General features: G+C 52.1%; 2 protein-coding genes, 1 non-coding gene and 2 pseudogenes across 3 annotated transcripts; all 5 read right to left on the minus strand.

Moving 5' to 3' along the window:
- Positions 1-130: 130 nt before the first annotated feature.
- On the minus strand, positions 131-245 carry LOC149428922 (U5 spliceosomal RNA). Its single transcript, XR_016310665.1, has one exon. It is a non-coding gene; the product is annotated as a U5 spliceosomal RNA (small nuclear RNA).
- A 5,385-nt stretch (positions 246-5,630) lies between these two features.
- LOC149428923 (uncharacterized) lies at positions 5,631-9,841 on the minus strand. The gene is made up of 2 exons (XM_089666934.1): positions 8,162-9,841; positions 5,631-7,453 (listed from the first exon to the last, which is right to left on the minus strand). The coding sequence occupies exons 1-2, from the start codon at positions 9,444-9,446 to the stop codon at positions 6,063-6,065; spliced, it is 2,676 nt and encodes an 891-aa protein (XP_089523060.1). The 5' UTR covers positions 9,447-9,841; the 3' UTR covers positions 5,631-6,062.
- Positions 9,842-11,193: 1,352 nt separating this feature from the next.
- LOC149428924 (U2 spliceosomal RNA) lies at positions 11,194-11,399 on the minus strand (annotated as a pseudogene).
- Positions 11,400-12,230: 831 nt separating this feature from the next.
- On the minus strand, positions 12,231-12,447 carry LOC149428925 (U2 spliceosomal RNA; annotated as a pseudogene).
- Positions 12,448-13,970: 1,523 nt separating this feature from the next.
- Positions 13,971-16,399, minus strand: LOC149428926 (uncharacterized; the record flags this gene model as incomplete). The annotated part of the gene is made up of 3 exons (XM_089666935.1): positions 13,971-14,631; positions 16,114-16,207; positions 16,330-16,399. Coding segments are annotated over 3 exons (636 nt in total), but the record flags the coding sequence as incomplete, so codon positions are not given.
- Positions 16,400-19,429: the final 3,030 nt, after the last annotated feature.

Consider the following 19,429-nt stretch of genomic DNA (forward strand, 5'->3'; position numbering starts at 1 on the left):
AGTATACCATTCACTGCCCCTAACCTCATCCCAGGAACAAAGGAATTTTCTCCTCCCCCACATTACAACATGGTTGTTGATTGTCAGCTCTGATGAACCAATCTCATCTCTATCATTGACCAGGAAGGTTAGCCCGGATCTCTCCGGGCCTCAAAAAATTGGAGTAAACTCATAATTGTTCCTCTCCACGGAAATCTTTAGTAAAAGGCGAAAGATTTATTCGATCTGAAGAGAAACCAGAGTATAGAGAACACAGGGGAGCGAGAACCCCCCACTGACAGACCGTCTCTGTTCACATCATGGAGAGCCCTCCCCCACCTAATATTTTGTATCATTCATAATCCTCCTCGTCACTGTCATCATACAGAGCAGGACAGAGAACATGAGGAGAGATAAGAAGATCGATATTATATTCATCACACCGATAAATCTCTATAGAAGATGAGCAATCAGCATGCAAATAAGGAGAAGAGGATCATGGGAGCAGACAGGCAGTGGGCGGGTCCTCCACTCAAACACGCCTACCCCCTACCCCCCTTCCAGTATGCGTCCTAATTGTGAGACACGATTCAGGCGGAAGAACAGAGAATGCCAAGAAAGTGGAAGATCCGGAACAATTCCATGTACAGAATGTATAAAGAGAAATCTCTTCCCAAGACTCATCCCTTCCACAATACAAGATCCAGAACAATCCCCCCATGTACAGAATGTATAAAGAGAAATCCCCCCCAGGACCCATCCCTTCCACAATACAAGATCCAGAACAATCCCCCCATGTGCAGAATGTATAAAGAGAAATCTCTTCCCAAGACTCATCCCTTCCACAATATAAGATCCAGAACAATCCCCCCCCCCCCCCCCGTACAGAATGTATAAAGAGAAATCTCCCCCCAGGACTCATCCCTTCCACAATACAAGATCCAGAACAATCCCCCCCCCCGTACAGAATGTATAAAGAGAAATCTCAACCCCAGGACTCATCCCTTCCACAATACAAGATCCAGAACAATCCCCCCACGTACAGAATGTATAAAGAGAAATCTCCCCCCAGGACTCATCCCTTCCACAATACAAGATCCAGAACAATCCCCCCATGTACAGAATGTATAAAGAGAAATCTCTTCCCAAGACTCATCCCTTCCACAACACAAGATCCGGAACAATCCCCCCATGTACAGAATGTATAAAGAGAAATCTCCCCCAGGACTCATCCCTTCCACAATACAAGATCCAGAACAATCCCCCCATGTACAGAATGTATAAAGGGAAATCTCTTACCAAGACTCATACCTTCCACAATACAAGATCCAGAACAATCCCCCCATGTACAGAATGTATAAAGAGAAATCTCCCCCCAGGACTCATCCCTTCCACAATACAAGATCCAGAACAATCCCCCCATGTACAGAATGTATAAAGAGAAATCTCCCCCCAGGACTCATCCCTTCTACAATACAAGACCCAGAACAATCCCCCCATGTACAGAATGTATAAAGAGAAATCTCTTCCCAAGACTCATACCTTCCACAATATAAGATCCAGAACAATCCCCCCATGTACAGAATGTATAAAGAGAAATCTCCCCCCAGGACTCATCCCTTCCACAATACAAGATCCAGAACAATCCCCCCATATACAGAATGTATAAAGGAAAATCTCCCCCCAGGACCCATCCCTTCCACAATACAAGATCCAGAACAATCCCCCCATGTACAGAATGTATAAAGAGAAATCTCCCCCCAGGACTCATCCCTTCTACAATACAAGACCCAGAACAATCCCCCCATGTACAGAATGTATAAAGAGAAATCTCTTCCCAAGACTCATACCTTCCACAATATAAGATCCAGAACAATCCCCCCATGTACAGAATGTATAAAGAGAAATCTCCCCCCAGGACTCATCCCATCCACAATACAAGATCCAGAACAATCCCCCCATATACAGAATGTATAAAGGAAAATCTCCCCCCAGGACCCATCCCTTCCACAATACAAGATCCAGAACAATCCCCCCATGTACAGAATGTATAAAGAGAAATCTCCCCCCAGGACTCATCCCTTCCACAATACAAGATCCAGAACAATCCCCCCATGTACAGAATGTATAAAGAGAAATCTCCCCCCAGGACTCATCCCTTCCACAATACAAGACCCAGAACAATCCCCCCATGTACAGAATGTATAAAGAGAAATCTCCCCCCACCCCCAGGACTCGTCCCTTCTACAATACAAGATCCAGAACAATCCCCCCATGTAGATAATGTATAAAGAGAAATATCCCCCCAGGACTCATCCCTTCCACAAAACAAGATCCAGAACAATCCCCCTATGTAGAGAATGTATAAAGAGAAATATCCCCCCAGGACTCATCCCTTCCACAAAACAAGATCCAGAACAATCCCCCCCATGTACAGAATGTATAAAGAGAAATCTCCCCTCAGGACTTATCCCTTCCACAATACAACATCTAGAACAATCCCCCCATGTACAGAATGTATAAATAGAAATCTCCCCCCCCCCCCACGCCAGGACTCATCTTTCTACAATACAAGATCCAGAACAATCCCCCCCCCCCCCATGTACAGAATGTATAAAGAGAAATCTCCCTGTGATGAAACCCGACCCCCGTCCTTCTCACCAACTCGTGTTCGAAGGACCTGCCGATCTCACACCGCGCTGTCACTTGTGTAACAATGCCACTCTCAGCTGTGCCCTGCACAAAGATTTTCCAGCTGGCAGGACTACAATCCAGGTGCCAGCAGCCTGAGAGCGATTGTTACTGGGTTAGGTTAATTACGCAATTAACCCTTCACACTGCCACTACCTCCTTTTTACAGAGACGGAGGAAACTCACAAATCCTAGCAATAACACGAAATCAGCATAAGCGTCTGCAACACACACTGTCACCACAGACAGGGATATCGGAGGATTATTACATACAGGAACACTCTTCCAGGGACAGGGATATTCAGAGAATTATTACACACTGTCACCACAGACAGGGATATCAGAGGATTATTACATACAGGAACACTCTTCCAGGGACAGGGATATAGGAGCATTATATATACAGGAACACTCTTCCAGGGACAGGGATATTCAGAGAATTATTACACACTGTCACCACAGACAGGGATATCAGAGGGTTACATACAGGAACACTCTTCCAGGGACAGGGATATCAGAGGATTATTACATACAGGAACACTCTTCCAGGGACAGGGATATAGGAGGATTATTACATACAGGAACACTCTTCCAGGGACAGGGATATAGGAGGATTATTACATACAGGAACACTCTTCCAGGGACAGGGATATCAGGATTATATATACATACAGGAACACTCTTCCAGGGACAGGGATATAGGAGGATTATATATACAGGAGCACTCTTCCAGGGACAGGGATATTAGAGGATTATTACATACAGGAGCACTTTTCCAGGGACAGGGATATCAGAGGATTATTACATACAGGAACACTCTTCCAGGGACAGGGATATCAGAGGATTATTACATACAGGAGCACTCTTCCAGGGACAGGGATATCAGAGGATTATTACATACAGGAGCACTCTTCCAGGGACAGGGATATCAGGATTATATATACATACAGGAGCACTCTTCCAGGGACAGGGATATCAGGATTATATATTTATACAGGAACACTCTTCCAGGGACAGGGATATCAGAGGATTATATATAAAGAAGCACTCTTCCAGGGACAGGGATATAGGAGGATTATTACATACAGGAGCACTCTTCCAGGGACAGGGATATCTGAGGATTATTACATACAGGAACACTCTTCCAGGGACAGGGATATCAGAGGATTATTACATACAGGAGCACTCTTCCAGGGACAGGGATATCAGAGGATTATTACATACAGGAACACTCTTCCAGGGACAGGGATATTAGAGGATTATTACATACAGGAGCACTCTTCCAGGGACAGGGATATCAGAGGATTATTACATACAGGAGCACTCTTCCAGGGACAGAGATATCAGAGAAATATATATTTACATACATACAGGAGCACTCTTCCAGGGACATGGATATCAGAGGATTATATATACATACAGGAGCACTCTTCCAGGGACAGGGATATCAGAGGATTATATATACATACAGGAGCACTCTTCCAGGGACAGGGATATCAGGATTATATATTTATACAGGAGCACTCTTCCAGGGACAGGGAAATCAGAGGATTATATATACATACAGGAGCACTCTTCCAGGGACAGGGATATCAGAGTTTTATATATACATACAGGAGCACTCTTCCAGGGACAGGGATATCAGAGGATTATATATAAAGAAGCACTCTTCCAGGGACAGGGATATCAGAGGATTATTACATACAGGAACACTCTTCCAGGGACATCAGAGGATTATATATACATACAGGAGCACTCTTCCAGGGACAGGGATATCAGAGGATTATTACATACAGGAACACTCTTCCAGGGACAGGGATATCAGAGGATTATTACATACAGTAGCACTCTTCAGAGACAAGGATTCTTTAGTTTGCATTAAAGGCTTTAGAGACAGTTTCAACACTTTTCAGAAAATAGGATTTATTACTAAAAAGGTCAAAATGGTGCAATAAAAATATTTACAGAAAAATACGTAACAAAGATATAAAGAGAGCAATAAAGCAACAAATAAAAGAAAGGAGTTGAGAGGGCAGAATACTTGCAATGTCCTTAGTTTTAGCAGAGTCCAATCATCCGAACAAAAAGATTGCCTTGGCTCTCCAGTCCATTAGATTTTTCCTGGTTGATGTTAATCTCTTCACACCGGCCACACACAAATGTGCGGGCTCCCGGCATCTGGGTCTAGACGCTGAGCGGCCACACATTTGCGTTCTATTAAAAAAGGACATATGTGCTGAGAGCGTGCTCCCAGCACACATGTCCCATACTCATGGAAAGGTCCCGATCTCCTCTTTCGATCAGAACCTTTGCCGATCATGTGACCGCTGTGATGGCACGTCACATGACCCTAAACCCCGCCCCATCTCCTGGCTTCCGGATCCCTTAAAGGGCCGGGAGGCGCCGCTGTGAAGGGGTTAAACAAGAGCTCTCTTTCTCCAGCCTGTCAGTCTTTTTCTATCATATTAAAGGGGTGTCTCCTGAGAACAAATGACCAATCATCCAGTTTGGGGGTGGGGTACTAGGAGGTAACCAAGGTTATGACCAAGTCGCCTTACAATTCCATACTAAGGTTAATAACCTCCAATAGGTACAGGTGGTATTCTAGTAACTGGCAGATTCATATCCAGAATTATATTTCAAACCCAGGGATACCAAACACAGCGTCCCCTTGTCACCCAGGAGGGAAGAGACCGCTTCTTCTCTCTTCCTAGGTTCTAATGTAGTCATGTAAGGTCTTGTTTGACTCATATTAAAATGATCTATCCAAATATGTACCTAATATTAATGTGTCCAGTTCCTGCTGAACTTTATGAATTGTATGAACAATGTCTACATGTGGAATGTATGTTTTATGGCACGCTCTAGCCCTAATGGCCTAACAAGTCATGGCTGGCTGAGTTATTGTTTTACGATGGGGCAGAGGAAAGTGGTTTTCAAAGCAGACCCCTTTTTTTTGATTGAAAAGATACTTTTATTGCATAAGCATCAAAAACAACATGTTACGTGTAATCGGGGTACATCTCACCCTGTACTGCGACGCAGCGCACCACATAGCAATACAGTTCCAAACATACGATAAATACATTCAGGCCAATAAATACATTCGCTCAGCGGTATGATGCCTGACGTGATGTGCACGGAGGATGAATCCCCCGGACCACCACGTCATGCATGACGCCGCTTACCCCAAAAACTGTAGCATCCTAATACGATATACATTTCCTAGTTACTATGTCATGCACGAAAACGATAACTGAAAAAAACACTATCAACAATAGGCATCGGGTGTGTGGGGGGGGGGGAAGGGGGGGGGAGGGGGAAACACAGGCCCGAAGCTTTATTGAAGGGACAAAGACACGCAAGGGGGAGTAGGGGGAAGGGGGAAATCTTCAGACGTCCTCTTCCTCCTTAAAGTCCAACAAGGAATAGTCTCTGAGCAGACTGAGGATCAGTCTGCGGCAGTCCTCAATGGACATCCTCTCCCGCTGGAGTGTGAGGCGCTTTCTGGCGCACCATAAAGCGTCCTTGAAACAGCACAGCACCCGCCAGGCGCCGTCAATGTCCTCCAAAGAAAAAGTTCCACAGAACAGTCCATTCAAAACCCCAAAGTGAGTGATGGCTGTCTGTGGCACAAAGTCCTTGAGTTCAGGTTCCAGGGCCCCCAACAGGGTCTGAGCAAATGAGCACTCCCAGAAAACGTGATAGGACGTTTCCTCATGGGTGATGCAGAAGGGGCAGTGTCTGTATCTGCTCAGGTTCCTGGCATGCATAAATGTCCTGAGAGGCAGTCCCCCCTGGATAGCCATCCATGCCAGGTCTTTGTGCCTGTTGGTGAGGATGTTAGAAGAAACATTCCTCCAGACCACCTTGCAGGTGTCTGAAGGCAGGCCTGGAACCGACTCCAAAATGTCGCTGGCTCGGATGAGCTTGTAGATGGTCTTTGGCTTCCACAAGTCCGGCTTGACTCCCTGCAGCCCTTGCTCCCTGATGAACTTGAAGGTATCCAAGTAGAACCAAGGAGTGTCCCAGTTGTAGGGGATGGAACTATCCCAGGTGTCCCACCCCAGGGACCTCCAGAGAGGCAACAGGAAGAAGCGAGACATTGCGTTCCCGCCAGAGTCCATAGTCCGTCTTGGCAAAGTTCTGCGGACGCAGTTGCAAGCAAAGAACACCCTCAGCTGGGTGGCGATGTCGGGCACGCCCTTACCGCCCTTGAGGGGTTCCTTGAACATGACTGCCCGCTTCACTCTGTCCATCTTGGAGCCCCAGATGAAGTGAAACACCGCCCTGGTGATGGCCTTGCAGGTGTTGACCCGGGGGGGCCAGGCCTGGGCGAGGTACTGCAACACAGGGAGAATCTCGCTGCGGAGTACCAGTGTCTTCCCTTCGATGGTGAGGTCTCTGAGGCTCCAGAGTCCAAACTTTTGGCGCATCTTGGCCAGTCTCTCCTCCCAAGACTTCAGGGCTGCGCCCTCGGCACCAAACCAAACTCCCAAAATCTTCATGAAGTCTGTCTTGATGCCAAAGGGCATGGATGCAGAAGAAGGCAGGAACCACTTTCCGAAGAGCATGACTTCCGACTTCCCGCAGTTGACCTTTGCCCCCGAAGCTTGGCCGAAGTCCTCGCAGGTCTGGACGAGCAGGTCGATGGAGCGCTGGTTGGCACAGAACACCGTCACGTCGTCCATGTAGAGCGAGCACTTCACTTCCCGTCTGTCTGGTCCCGGTGCGGTGATTCCCCCGATCTCTGGATTCCGTCTGATGCATTCGGCGAAGAGCTCTATACAGCAAACAAAAAGCAGAGGTGAGAGAGGACAGCCTTGTCTGACCCCGGAGAGAACCGGGAAGGGGTCAGTCTTCCAGCCGTTCACCTGCACGGAACTACAGATGTCATTATACATGATGTCAACATATGAACAAAACATTTCCCCGAGACCAAACCTGCGCAGGGCTCTGCACATAAACCCATGGGAGACACGGTCAAAGGCCTTCTCCTGATCAAGACTGACCAGGGCCGCGTGCACACGGCGGTCCTTGATGTATTGGACCGTGTCCCGGACAAGCGCTAGGCTGTCCGCAATCCTGCGGCCAGGAATGCCACAAGTCTGATCCGGGTTGATGATCTGTCCGATGACAGCCTTCAGTCTGTTCGCCATGACCTTGGCGAGGATCTTGTAGTCCACGTTCAGAAGAGAGATGGGACGCCAATTTTTCAAGTCACATCTCTCCCCCTTACGCTTGTACAGGATCGTGATCATCCCCTCCCTCAACGAAGGAGGCATCTTGCCCTCCACCACCATCTCCTCGTACAGCTCGAGCAGGTCCGGGCCCACGAGATCCCACAGCGCTACATAAAGCTCCGCTGGGAGACCGTCGCAGCCCGGGGTCCTGCCTTGCCTAAAGGATTTAGCGGCAGAGTGCAGTTCCTCCAACGTCAAGGGGGCGTTGGTGGCCGACAAACCTGCAGGATCAATAGTGTTAGAGATACCTGACAAGAACCTGTCGGCCGCTTCCGAGTTCGTTTCTTTAGGAGAGTAGAGGTCGGAGTAGTAGTCGCTGACCACTTCCATCACGGCCTCCTTCCCCTTCTGGAGTGTTCCAGTCTTGTCACGCAGCTCCGACAGGGGTGTGTGTCCTGAGTGGAGTTTCCTGAAAAAGAAAGAGTTACACTTCTCACCTTTCTCGAGATGCTCCACTTTGGCACGGAAGACAATGTGCCTGGATTCTTCCTCAAAGTGCTTTTTCAAGCACTTCTTGGTGTCCTCCAGGTCTTGCCTCACGTCCCAGCCACAGTGGTGAAGGTCCTGCAGGGACTGCAGCTGACGCTGCAGCCTCCTGAGTTCCTTCCTCCTGGCACACACTTGCTGGCGTCCCCTGGCCTGAAAGAAGCTGCGCAGCTTGACTTTCACGAACTCCCACCAGTCGCTGACCTTAGGAAAGAAAGCCTTCTCCTCTCGCCAGGCACCGTAGATTTCCCTGAGCTCCGCTAGCAGTTCCTCATCGCCCAGCAGGGTGCAATTCAGCTTCCAGGAGCCTGGGCCCGGGGCAAAGCCCTCTCCCAGATCACCTTGAAAGTGAATGGCCCTGTGGTCAGAGAAAAAGCAGGGAACCATGGAGAACCCGCGGTGCCTGACTGCCCTGGAGGTGAGCACAAAGTCAATCCTGGAGCGCACGGATCCATCGGGGCGGCTCCATGAGTAGTTCACGGAACCGCGCCCCACGGATCCCACTGCGTCTCGCAGGGAAGCCTCTGCAATCATCTCCCGGAGCAGCTTCGAGGTGACGTCGAGTTTTGCGTATATGCTGGAGCTGCGCCCATCCTCCTCTATCGGACAGTTAAAGTCACCGCCGATTACTACTGCTCTCGTTGTGGCGAGTTGCGTCCGCAGGGTTTGGAAAAGTTCCAGCCGCGCGTTCTTCTCCGGGGGGGCGTACACGTTGATGAGCCTAACGGGCTCCCCCGCCCACGAGCCATCTATGACCAGAAGGCGGCCACAGACGAGCTCATGGACGGAGTCAACAGTGAAACGTCCTCCCCGGATGAGAACCGCAACCCCTGCAGACTTGCAATCGCCACCCCCAGACCAGTAGGAGGGACCATGGGTCCACTGGGAGGACAAATGAGTGTACCTCCTCAGAGGGGGAAGTGCGCACTCCTGAAGCATGTACACATCACTCTGCTGTGTGGAAAGAAAGGTCAGCACAGTCTGCCTCCTAGACACGTCCTTTATGCTCCTCACATTAATGGAAAAGATAGATATCTCAGCCATCATGGGAAAGAGATGAAGGGGTTAGTCGGCAGGGGCTGTGCCTACCTCCCCTGGGGAGGGGGGGCGACCTCTGTGACCTCTGTGGCCTGACAAGTGTCCTGGCCCAGACCAATCTGATTGAGGACCTCGTTGAGGACCTCATTGAAGTCGGTGGAGAGATCTGGCTCCGACTGGGTCAGAGCCATCTCTTCTTCCACCTCTTCTTCCTCCAGCGTGTCGAGGTCCTCCCCCACGGGGTCGGGGCCTGCGACATTCTGGAGGACGGCAGGCCGCTTGGTGGCAGAGGAGGTGTCCTCCGCCGCCGGGCTGGCCTGCTCCTTCTTCCGCTTCCTGTACCCCGCCGCAGAGTTGCTGACAGGGGTAACAGGGGGAAGGGGCGGGAAGTCCTCCTGGGAGGACAGGTCCGGGGGGGGGGGTGGGACCGGGGCAGGGGCAGGGGGGCAGGGGGGGGGTAGGGGCAGGGGGACCAGGGGCCGAGGGGCCGGGGGCCGGGGCAGAGGGACCAGGGGCAGGGGCAGGGGGACCAGGGGCGGGGGGGCCAGGGGCGGGGGGACCAGGGGCAGGGGGACCAGGGGCAGGGGGACCAGGGGGACCAGGGGCAGGGGGACCAGGGGGACCAGGGGCAGGGGGACCAGGGGCAGGGGTACCTGGGGCCTGGGGGGGGTTCCTCTTACCCGGGTCCTTTGGAGGCTTTTGTGGCGCTGGTTTGGTGGCCGGGCCCTTGCTCAGGGCCCCGGCGTACGTCCTGCTTCTTTCTGGGCAGTCTCTGTAGACGTGCTCGGACCGTCCACAGAGGTTGCAGGTTCTGGACCTTGGGCAATCCTTGGTCTCGTGACCTGCAGACCTACAGAACCTACAAGAAAGCACACTGCATTCCTTACCCTCGTGCCCCGGCTGGCCGCACTTGCGGCATGACTGGGGTAGGTCCGGGTAGTGTAGGAGTCCTGATGACGATCCCAGGGAGAAGCATTGTTGCAGGTGTTGGAGATCTCCAGCGGGACGATCTCTTAGTAGCCTGCAAAACACAGCCCACTTACCAGTCCAGAAGCCGTTGGTGTCTAGTATCCGGACTGGGTCCTTCAACACGACACAAAACCTTTGGAGGTAGGTGGCGATGTCTCTGCCGGGGACGTGAGGGTTCCTCATGGACACCGTGATCCTTCTTTCGTCCCTTTGAATGGGAGAGTTCGCAGCGAACTTCCGGAAGAGGGAGTCGGGTCCAGCGGTCTTCACTGCCTCCCAGTACCTTCTGCACACCTGTAGTGAGACAAAGGTGACCAGGAACATACCTCTCACAAAGGACTGCACCGACAGGGTCTCTGCCTTGCTAAATCCCTGCTCGAGTATCATCTTCTTGCCGAAGACTTCCGGGGTCATTTCCGGGATTCTGCCATCCACCTCTTTCAGCCGCAGCACGACTGTCTGCTTCATCCAGGGCTCCAAGGGAGGGAGACCGTCTGCAGGGCCGGGGCGGTCTGGGGTGGAGGTGGAGGCGGAGGCGGCTTCTCCCGGGGTCTTGGCGGTGGTGGCGTTCTGTGGCTTCTTCACGGTCTGTTTCTTCCCCATCTTGGCGCAGAGGAGTTCAGAAGGGCTTCCCAGGGATCTTGGTCGGGTTCCTTCTCCTTCTTCTTCCTCGGCGGCTTCACTCTCGCTTGCTTAGCCTTTGAAAAGGCTATTGAGCGTCTACTGCCCGGAGGTAGTAACGCAGAGTGAACAAGGGGGGGGGAAGATCACAAACTCGTTCTGTGTGGGGGCTAAGCCTCAAACCCAATAGCAGCAAGTAGGTGAAGCCGAATTTAATCGACGATCCTACAAGGCCGAGAAGAGGGTACCCCACACAGACCAAATGGCTTGGATAGATACAAGTGTTTCTCAACGTCCTAGCTGGAAGCCGGGACACCCCTAAAGGCAAGGTCGATACTACACTTGATCTTAGCCAAAAGGCCGAGAAGCGATTGCCACTCCAGGAGCACATACACCGCGGGCTTCTTTCTCAGCCCGGCCAGACCAGAGCAGCCCCATCCCAACCAGGAAGGCATCAGAACTTAGCTTAGGGAGAGCCTTGCCTACCTCCGGGGACAAGCCTGGTGCACCGGGCCAGAATCAACCCCGGAGGATAAGACTCCTCCACCACTCTCACCTTTCCATCAGAAGAAGTACTAACCAGCGCCCCCACCCAACAGGAGGCACCTACATCCCCGAAAACTGATACTACACTTGATCTTAGCCAAAAGGCCAAGGAGCGATTCATACATACACATACTAGGGCCAATTTAGACAGGAGCCAGTTAACCTACCAGCATGTCTTTGAAGTGTAGGAGGAAACCAGAGTACCTGAAGGAAACCCGCACAGGGAGGACATGCAAACTCCAGGCAGGTGGTGCCATGGTTGGGATTGGAACCGACGACCCGAGTACTGCAAGGTGGAAGAGCTAACCATTTAACCATTGTGCTGCCCACATGGCACCCTGCATGAGATAGGCTGCTCTGAAGAACACCGCGGCCCGCAAAATGCCAGATCTGGTGTGAATGAGCCCCTATTTCCTCTATAATGTCTTCACCTTTCTGTATCTCATTCAGCAGGAGATTGGACATTTACTACAAACTCACTATCCACCATGACAGATGACTGGGGACAAGCCTGGTACACCAGACCAGAATCAACCCCGGAGGAAAAGGCTTCCCCACCACTCTCACCATTCCCACCAAATTCCATCAGAAGTGCTAACCAGCGCCCCCACCCAACAGGAGGCACCGGTATTCCCTCTCCCAATCACTGATACTCAGGAGCGGACTGACCATCTGGAAACTCGGGCATTGCCCGAGGGCCCGGGGTCAGTAGGGGGCCCCATGAGATTCCCCTGGTACCTTTTTCATAGGCTTTTTTAAGTTTGGGCAAGGACACAGGGGCACCATGATCCCCTATTGCCCGGGGGCCTCATGAGTTGTCAGTCCGCCCCTGCTGATACTACACTTGATCTTAGCCAAAAGGCCGAGAAGCGATTCATACATACACATACTAGGGCTAATTTAGATAGGAGCCAGTTAACCTACCAGCATGTCTTTGGAGTGTGGGAGGAAACCCACTCAGGCACAGAGAGAACATGCAAACTCCAGGCAGGTGGTGTCGTAGTTGGGATTCGATCCTACGGCCCTAGTACTGCCAGGCAGAAGTGCTAACCATTTAACCATTGTGCTGCCCACATGGCGCCCTGCATGAGAAAGGCTGCTCAAAGCAGACCCCTTGCACCAGACTAATTAGCGGTTTACAGCCCTGGAGCTTCATCTAGCTGTGTTTTATTTAAGATAAGAGACCCTTTTGATGTCCATTCAACTTACAGCTATAAATTCCATACCATGAGGGAGGAGGGAGGACAGCAGAGACAACATGGCTGAGACCTACCAAGATGGCTGTCACGTACAGCGTCCATGTGTCTATTGCGCACAATCGTCACAGAGGAGGCGGAGACAAGACCAGTTCCCCTGCACAAGGAGAGAGGTGAGCGGTCTTTATTACAGGAAGTGAGTAGTCTTTATTACAGGAAGCTCCACCCACTACAAAAACCTACAGGAGGGGGCGTAGACAAGACCAGTTTCCGTGCACAAGGAGAGAGGGAGTAGTGAGCGGTCTTTATTACAGGAAGCTCCACCCACTACAGAAAACTGCAGGAGGGGGCGGAGACAAGACCAGTTCCCCTGCACAAGGAGAGAGGTCAGCAGTGAGCGGTCTTTATTACAGAAAACTACCGAAGGGGGCGGAGACAAGACCAGTTCCCTGTACAGGGAGAGAGGTCAGCAGTGAGCGGTCTTTATTACAGGAAGCACCACCCACAACAGAAAACTACAGCAGGGGGCGGAGACAACACCAGTTCCCCTGCACAAGGAGAGAGGGCAGCAGTGAGCGGTCTTTATTATAGAAAAGTACTGAAGGGGGCGGAGACAAGACCAGTTCCCCTGTACAAGGAGAGAGATCAGCAGTGAGTAGTCTTTATTAAAGGAAGCTCCACCCACTACAGAAAACTACAGGAGGGGGCAGACACAAGACCAGTTCCCCTGTACAAGGAGAGAGATTAGCAGTGAGCGGTCTTTATTACAGGAAGTTCCACCCACTACAGAAAACTACAGAAGGGGGCAGAGACAAGACCAGTCACCCTGCACAAGGAGAGAGGTCAGCAGTGAGCGGTCTTTATTACAGAAAACTACCGAAGGGGGCGGAGACAAGACCAGTTCCCTGTACAGGGAGAGAGGTCAGCAGTGAGCGGTCTTTATTACAGGAAGCTCCACCCACTACAGAAAACTACAGGAGGGGCGGAGACAAGACCAGTTCCCTGTACAAGGAGAGAGGTCAGCAGTGAGCGGTCTTTATTACAGGAAGCTCCACCCACTACAAAAAACTACAGGAGGGGTGGAGACAAGACCAGTCCTCCTGCACAAGGAAAGAGGTCAGCAGTGAGCGGTCTTTATTCCAGGACGTCTCACACTGGATTCCAGCACAGATCTGGAAGAAATACACAAAGCACACCGAGATTCCAGAAGAAGTCACATGACCGATGGATTTATTATCCCGGAGTTCTGCTTTAAACATTCAGAGCTGGTGGAATTACGAATGACGGATGAATGGCATTGAGTCACGTGACTGCGATTCATCTACTCTGACGCCCATCCAGCCGATAGACCGCCCTATGATCCACCCGCTCTCGGATGTTCCGTTTCAGATCATGGTGGAATGTTCGGCACCTTCGCCTTCACCCTGCGGAACGCTGGCGCAGAGTTGGCAGCGCTGGGTGGCCTTTGAGCCGGGGGAGGGGCAGGAACATACAGAGTGTCTGGTGGCTTCACTCCATGTGTAGACCGACTGCTGTCTGCAGGAACGCAGTTCACGGTGAACAGACCGATGCTCCGACCAGGGTCGTACACCCGACACAGACGCCCCGGACTGCCAGGTGCATTAGCAGGTTTATGGGGATGATCGGAGGCCAGTTCTTGTCCAGCAGAAGGAATCCTCCCCGGACCCCTTAGTGAGGGTGGGGGCAGGGTGGAGCAGAGAGCTTCCTGTGTCCTCCTGGTGGCGCTGTTCAGTTTTGGGTGAGGAGGACACGGCGTCAGCTTGTGTCGGTGTAATTCGGGAGGTCCTGGTGTCTGTGGAGGAGTCTGGCGCTCCTGATCGCTCTTTACAGCCTCCAGAGACCTGAGGAACAAGGAAACCACAAAATTAGGGGACATGAACTCTTCCAATGGATCAGTCGAGGGTCTGATGTGGTTGCATTTTTGGTGTGTTTTTTTGAGTCACGTGTCCTCTTTACAGGTGCACAACACCCTGGAAATGCAGCAAAAATGCACCTGAATTTGCATTTTTGGTGAGTTTTGACTCCCGTGTCCTCTTCACAGGTGCAAAACACACCTGGGAAAGGCATAAAAAACGCACCTGCGGTTGCATTTTTGGTGCGTTTTTTTGAGTCACGTGTCCTCTTTTTATAGGTGCAAAACACCCTGGAAATGCATCAAAGACGCACCTGCGGATGCATTTTTGGTGCGTTTTTTTGACTCACGTGTCCTCTTTTCACAGGTGCACAACACCCTGGAAACACAGCAAAAATGCAAATGCGTTTTTACACTGGCGCAGTGTGCAAGCAGCCTTAGACATTGCTAGATGTATTATTTTATTTATTGTCAGCACCTGAATTCAACGTTATACCAGCCTCTGTGTACAGCAGAGCTCAGACTGGGGTTGGAAAAAGCAGCACAAGGAGCCAATCACATGCGGCTGTGCTAACAGAAGCTTGCTGATAGACGGAGAGAGCAGAGTGACAGAGAGAGCAGGTGATTAGTCTGCTGCTTTTCCATTCATTGTCCAATCACAGGCTGGGGGAGGAACCTGTAAGCGTTAAAGAGGAACTATACTCCCCTCCAATCCAGCGATGTGCCGACCCGGAGCTCCCCGCCCGGCCGGCTCCCAGGTCCCGAGTGCTGGGCGCTGTCATTGCCTGGGCGGGGAGGATGTTGCATGCATGGGAGTTCAGTCAGAATTCGGCATTGCCAAAATTGTACAATGAGCTGCACCTATGACAGGCAGGTAGGTAGGTTTATTGCGGAAGAGACAAAGCATGTCCAGGGGTGGACTGACAATTCATGGGGCCCCCGGGCAATAGGGGATCATGGGGCCCCTGTGTCTTTGCCCAAACTCAAAAAAGCCTATGCAAAAGGTACCAGGGGCATCTCATGGGGCCCCCTACTGACCCCAGGCCCTCTCGAGTTTCCAAATGATCAGTCCACTCCTCAGCATGTCTCTGTGTCATGGTTGTGCAGAGAGCAGCCCGGATCCTCCTCTTCTCGGGTCCCCTGCCTGCTCTCCCGGCTCTTCCCTCTTGCAGAGTGCCCCCAGAGCTAGCTGCATGCTCTGGGGGCACTCGTGCGTGCTCGCTTCTGAGTCGCTGCTGCGTGTGTATGGGAGAGAGAGACTCTCATGCACATGGAGACCGAGATTGGACTCCTGATCAGTCATTGCTTTCCTTCTTTAGAAAATGCTAGATGCCTGGCAGCCGTTGGATTCAACACTGACTCACCCACCAAGGATGCTGCCAATCAGAACTCCCGATTTGCCACTGAAGTGGAATTCCTGAAGGGGGCAGTGCTCGCGCACCCCAATAAACACCCCTCCCCCCCCCCTCACCTGGCCGGCGTCCTGTTCTTGGGTTGTACAGGTGTCAAAGATGGCGGATCGCTCTGCAGATCTCTCTCAATAATCCGTCTTTCCTCCTTCAGCTCTACAAAGAAAAAAAAAAACATTTTTCAAAATCCCAGACTGTGAATGGTGATGGTGGCCAGGCGATCGGTAGGATTTTTGTGACACACAACATCCATGCCGGTGTTGGGAGGAGACGGGTACCTGTCAGAGAAGGTTCCGGCAGCGGTGTTTGGAACTCCTCAGCATACAGATGATCTTCTTCAAGGAGTTCCTGTATAGAGAAGAGAAGGAGGAGACGTCAGATCCATCCATCCATCCACAGATCCCGATCACACCTAGACCATCGACCTGGAGATACTCCCCATCACAGGGGATGACCCCATCAGAGTCCCTCTTACATTTAGTATCCCCATCAGAGTTCTCCTTACATCAGGTGTCTCCATCAGTGTCCCCCTTACATCAGGTGTCCCCATCAGTGTCCCCCCTTACATCAGGTGTCCCCATCAGTGTCCCCCTTACATCAGGTGTCCCCATCAGTGTCCCCCTTACATCAGGTGTCCACATCAGTGTCCCCCTTACATCAGGTGTCCCCATCAGTGTCCCCCTTACATCAGGTGTCTCCATCAGTGTCCCCCTTACATCAGGTGTCCACATCAGTGTCCTCCTTACATCAGGTGTCCCCATCAGTGTCCCCCTTACATCAGATGTCCACATCAGTGTCCCCCTTACATCAGGTGTCCCCATCAGTGTCCCCCCTTACATCAGGTGTCCCCATCAGTGTCCTCCTTACATCAGGTGTCCCCATCAGTGTCCCCCTTACATCAGGTGTCCCCATCAGAATCCCCCTTACATCAGGTGTTCCCATCAGAGTTCCCCCTTACATCAGGTGTCACCATCAGAATCCCCCTTACATCAGGTGTCCCCATCAGAATCCCCCTTACATCAGGTGTCCCCACCAGAGTCCCCCTTACATTAGGTGTCACCATCAGAGTTCCCCCTTACAACACTATCACCCTATTTTCACCGGGCAATCTAGCCAGTAAATCTGTTGTTTTTCAACAGAACAAGCTGTCCTGCAGATGTATCCTTTACAGGGATGAGGCAAGCCTGACACTGACAGGTGAAAATATAGGAGAAAAAAAAAATTTAAGAAAAACAACAACAAAAAACGAAGGCAGACGCCGCATCTAATGAGTGGTAAGCTGAAATATGTGACGTTTTAAAGGGGGAGGAATGGTGGCAATCTAAGGAATTACCCCAAATCTATGGAATTTTTTCTGTACAGAATAATTTGGAGAAGCTGGAAAGATGCCAAATCCTCTAACTTCGGGGCCACCAGACCATTGTATTCTATATTTACACCTCAACTAATAAAACTTTCCTCTGACAGCGACTGCACTGATTGGTCATCCAGGCGATGGATGCACCATGTGTCAGAAATGGTTGTTCTGTGCAGCAACCAGCAGGGGGTGATATGACTGCACAGACCAGACTCCATGGCATAGACTGATTTCTGAAGTCATTGGGGGAGATTTGGTTCACACTGACGCGGTGCGCAATTCTCAGCGTTTTCTGTGCGAATTCCGCACCGCATGAGAATCGCACCCCGTTCATGCGAACCGCTGCGGGTGTGTATGTTAGGTTAACAACACCCCGAAATCGGTCTGCAAAACGTGGTGCGATGTGCAGAATCGGATCGCGTAGATGTGAATACCCATCCGATCCGATTCTAGTGCGGACATAAAAAAGGGTCCTGCGTCTTTTTAGTTTGGATGCGGTGCGAACAGAGCCATACATAATGTACGACTCCGATCGCACCGCACACAATTCGCATGTGATTTGCACAGGAATGTGGTGCGGTTCCTGTGCGAATCGCATGCGATGTACCGCACCGCATGTATGTGAACCCGGGCTAAACCTGGATGGTGCAAAATCAGGTGCAGCTGTGCATGGGGGCCAATCAGCGTGCAGGTTTTATGGTTAACCACTTCGCGTCCGGACGCTTTCCCCCCCCTTCCAGTCCGGACGCTTTCACCCCCTTCCAGTCCAGACGCTTTCCCCCCCCTTCCAGTCCGGACGCTTTCCCCCCCCTTCCAGTCCGGACGCTTTCCCCCCCTTCCAGTCCGGACGCTTTCCCCCCCTTCCAGTCCGGACGCTTTCCCCCCCCTTCCAGTCCGGACGCTTTCACCCCCTTCCAGTCCGGACGCTTTCACCCCTTTCCGGTCCTGACGCTTTCCCCCCTTCCCGGTCCTGCCGCTTTCCCCCCCCTTCCCGGTCCCGGCGCTTTCATCCCCTTCCCGGTCCCGGCGCTTTCACCCCCTTTCCGGTCCCGACGCTTGCCCCCCCCTTCCAGTCCCGACGCTTTCACCCCCCTTCCAGTACCGACACTTTCACCCCCCTTCCAGTCCCGACGCTTTCACCCCCTTCCAGTCAGGACGCTTTCCCCCCCCTTCCAGTCAAGACGCTTTCCCCCCCTTCCAGATCGGACGCTTTCCCCCCCCTTCCAGATCGGACGCTCTCACCCCCCTTCCAGTCCGGACGCTTTTACCCCCCTTCCAGTCCGGACGCTTTCACCCCCCTTCCAGTCCGGACGCTTTCACCCCCCTTCCAGTCCGGACGCTTTCACCCCCCTTCCAGTCCGGACGCTTTCACCCCCCTTCCAGTCCGGACGCTTTCACCCCCCTTCCAGTCCGGACGCTTTCACCCCCCTTCCAGTCCGGACGCTTTCACCCCCCTTCCAGTCCGGACGCTTTCACCCCCCTTCCAGTCCGGACGCTTTCCCCCCCCTTCCAGTCCGGACGCTTTCACCCCCCCTTCCAGTCCGGACGCTTTCCCCCCCCTTCCAGTCCGGACGCTTTCCCCCCCCTTCCAGTCCGGACGCTTTCACCCCCCTTCCAGTCCGGACTCTTTCACCCCCCTTCCAGTCCGGACGCTTTCACCCCCTTCCAGTCCGGACGCTTTCCCCCCCCCTTCCAGTCCGGACGCTTTCCCCCCCCTTCCAGTCTGGACGCTTTCCCCCCCCTTCCAGTCCGGACGCTTTCCCCCCCCTTCCAGTCCGGACACTTTCCCCCCCCCTTCCAGTCCGGACACTTTCCCCCCCCCTTCCAGTCCGGACACTTTCCCCCCCCTTCCAGTCCGGACACTTTCCCCCCCCTTCCAGTCCGGACACTTTCACCCCCCTTCCAGTCCGGACACTTTCACCCCCTTCCTCTCCAGGCCAATTTTCAGCTTTCAGCCCTATCACACTTGGAATGACAATTGCGCGGTCATGCAATACTGTACCCATATGAATTTTTTAGCA

This window comes from Staurois parvus, unplaced genomic scaffold (assembly GCF_062004578.1).
Source record: "Staurois parvus isolate SC_StPar_1 unplaced genomic scaffold, SC_StPar_1.0 ptg002919l, whole genome shotgun sequence".
NCBI lineage: Eukaryota > Metazoa > Chordata > Amphibia > Anura > Ranidae > Staurois > Staurois parvus.

Excerpts from the sequence above, each read along its gene's own strand:
- LOC149428923 (XM_089666934.1), bottom strand. The coding sequence starts at position 9,446 with ATGATGGCTGAGATATCTATCTTTTCCATTAATGTGAGGAGCATAAAG. Across the intron at positions 7,454-8,161 it reads GGCCGACAGGTTCTTGTCAG|AGCTCTTCGCCGAATGCATC; the intron begins GTATCTCTAACA and ends TTTGCTGTATAG.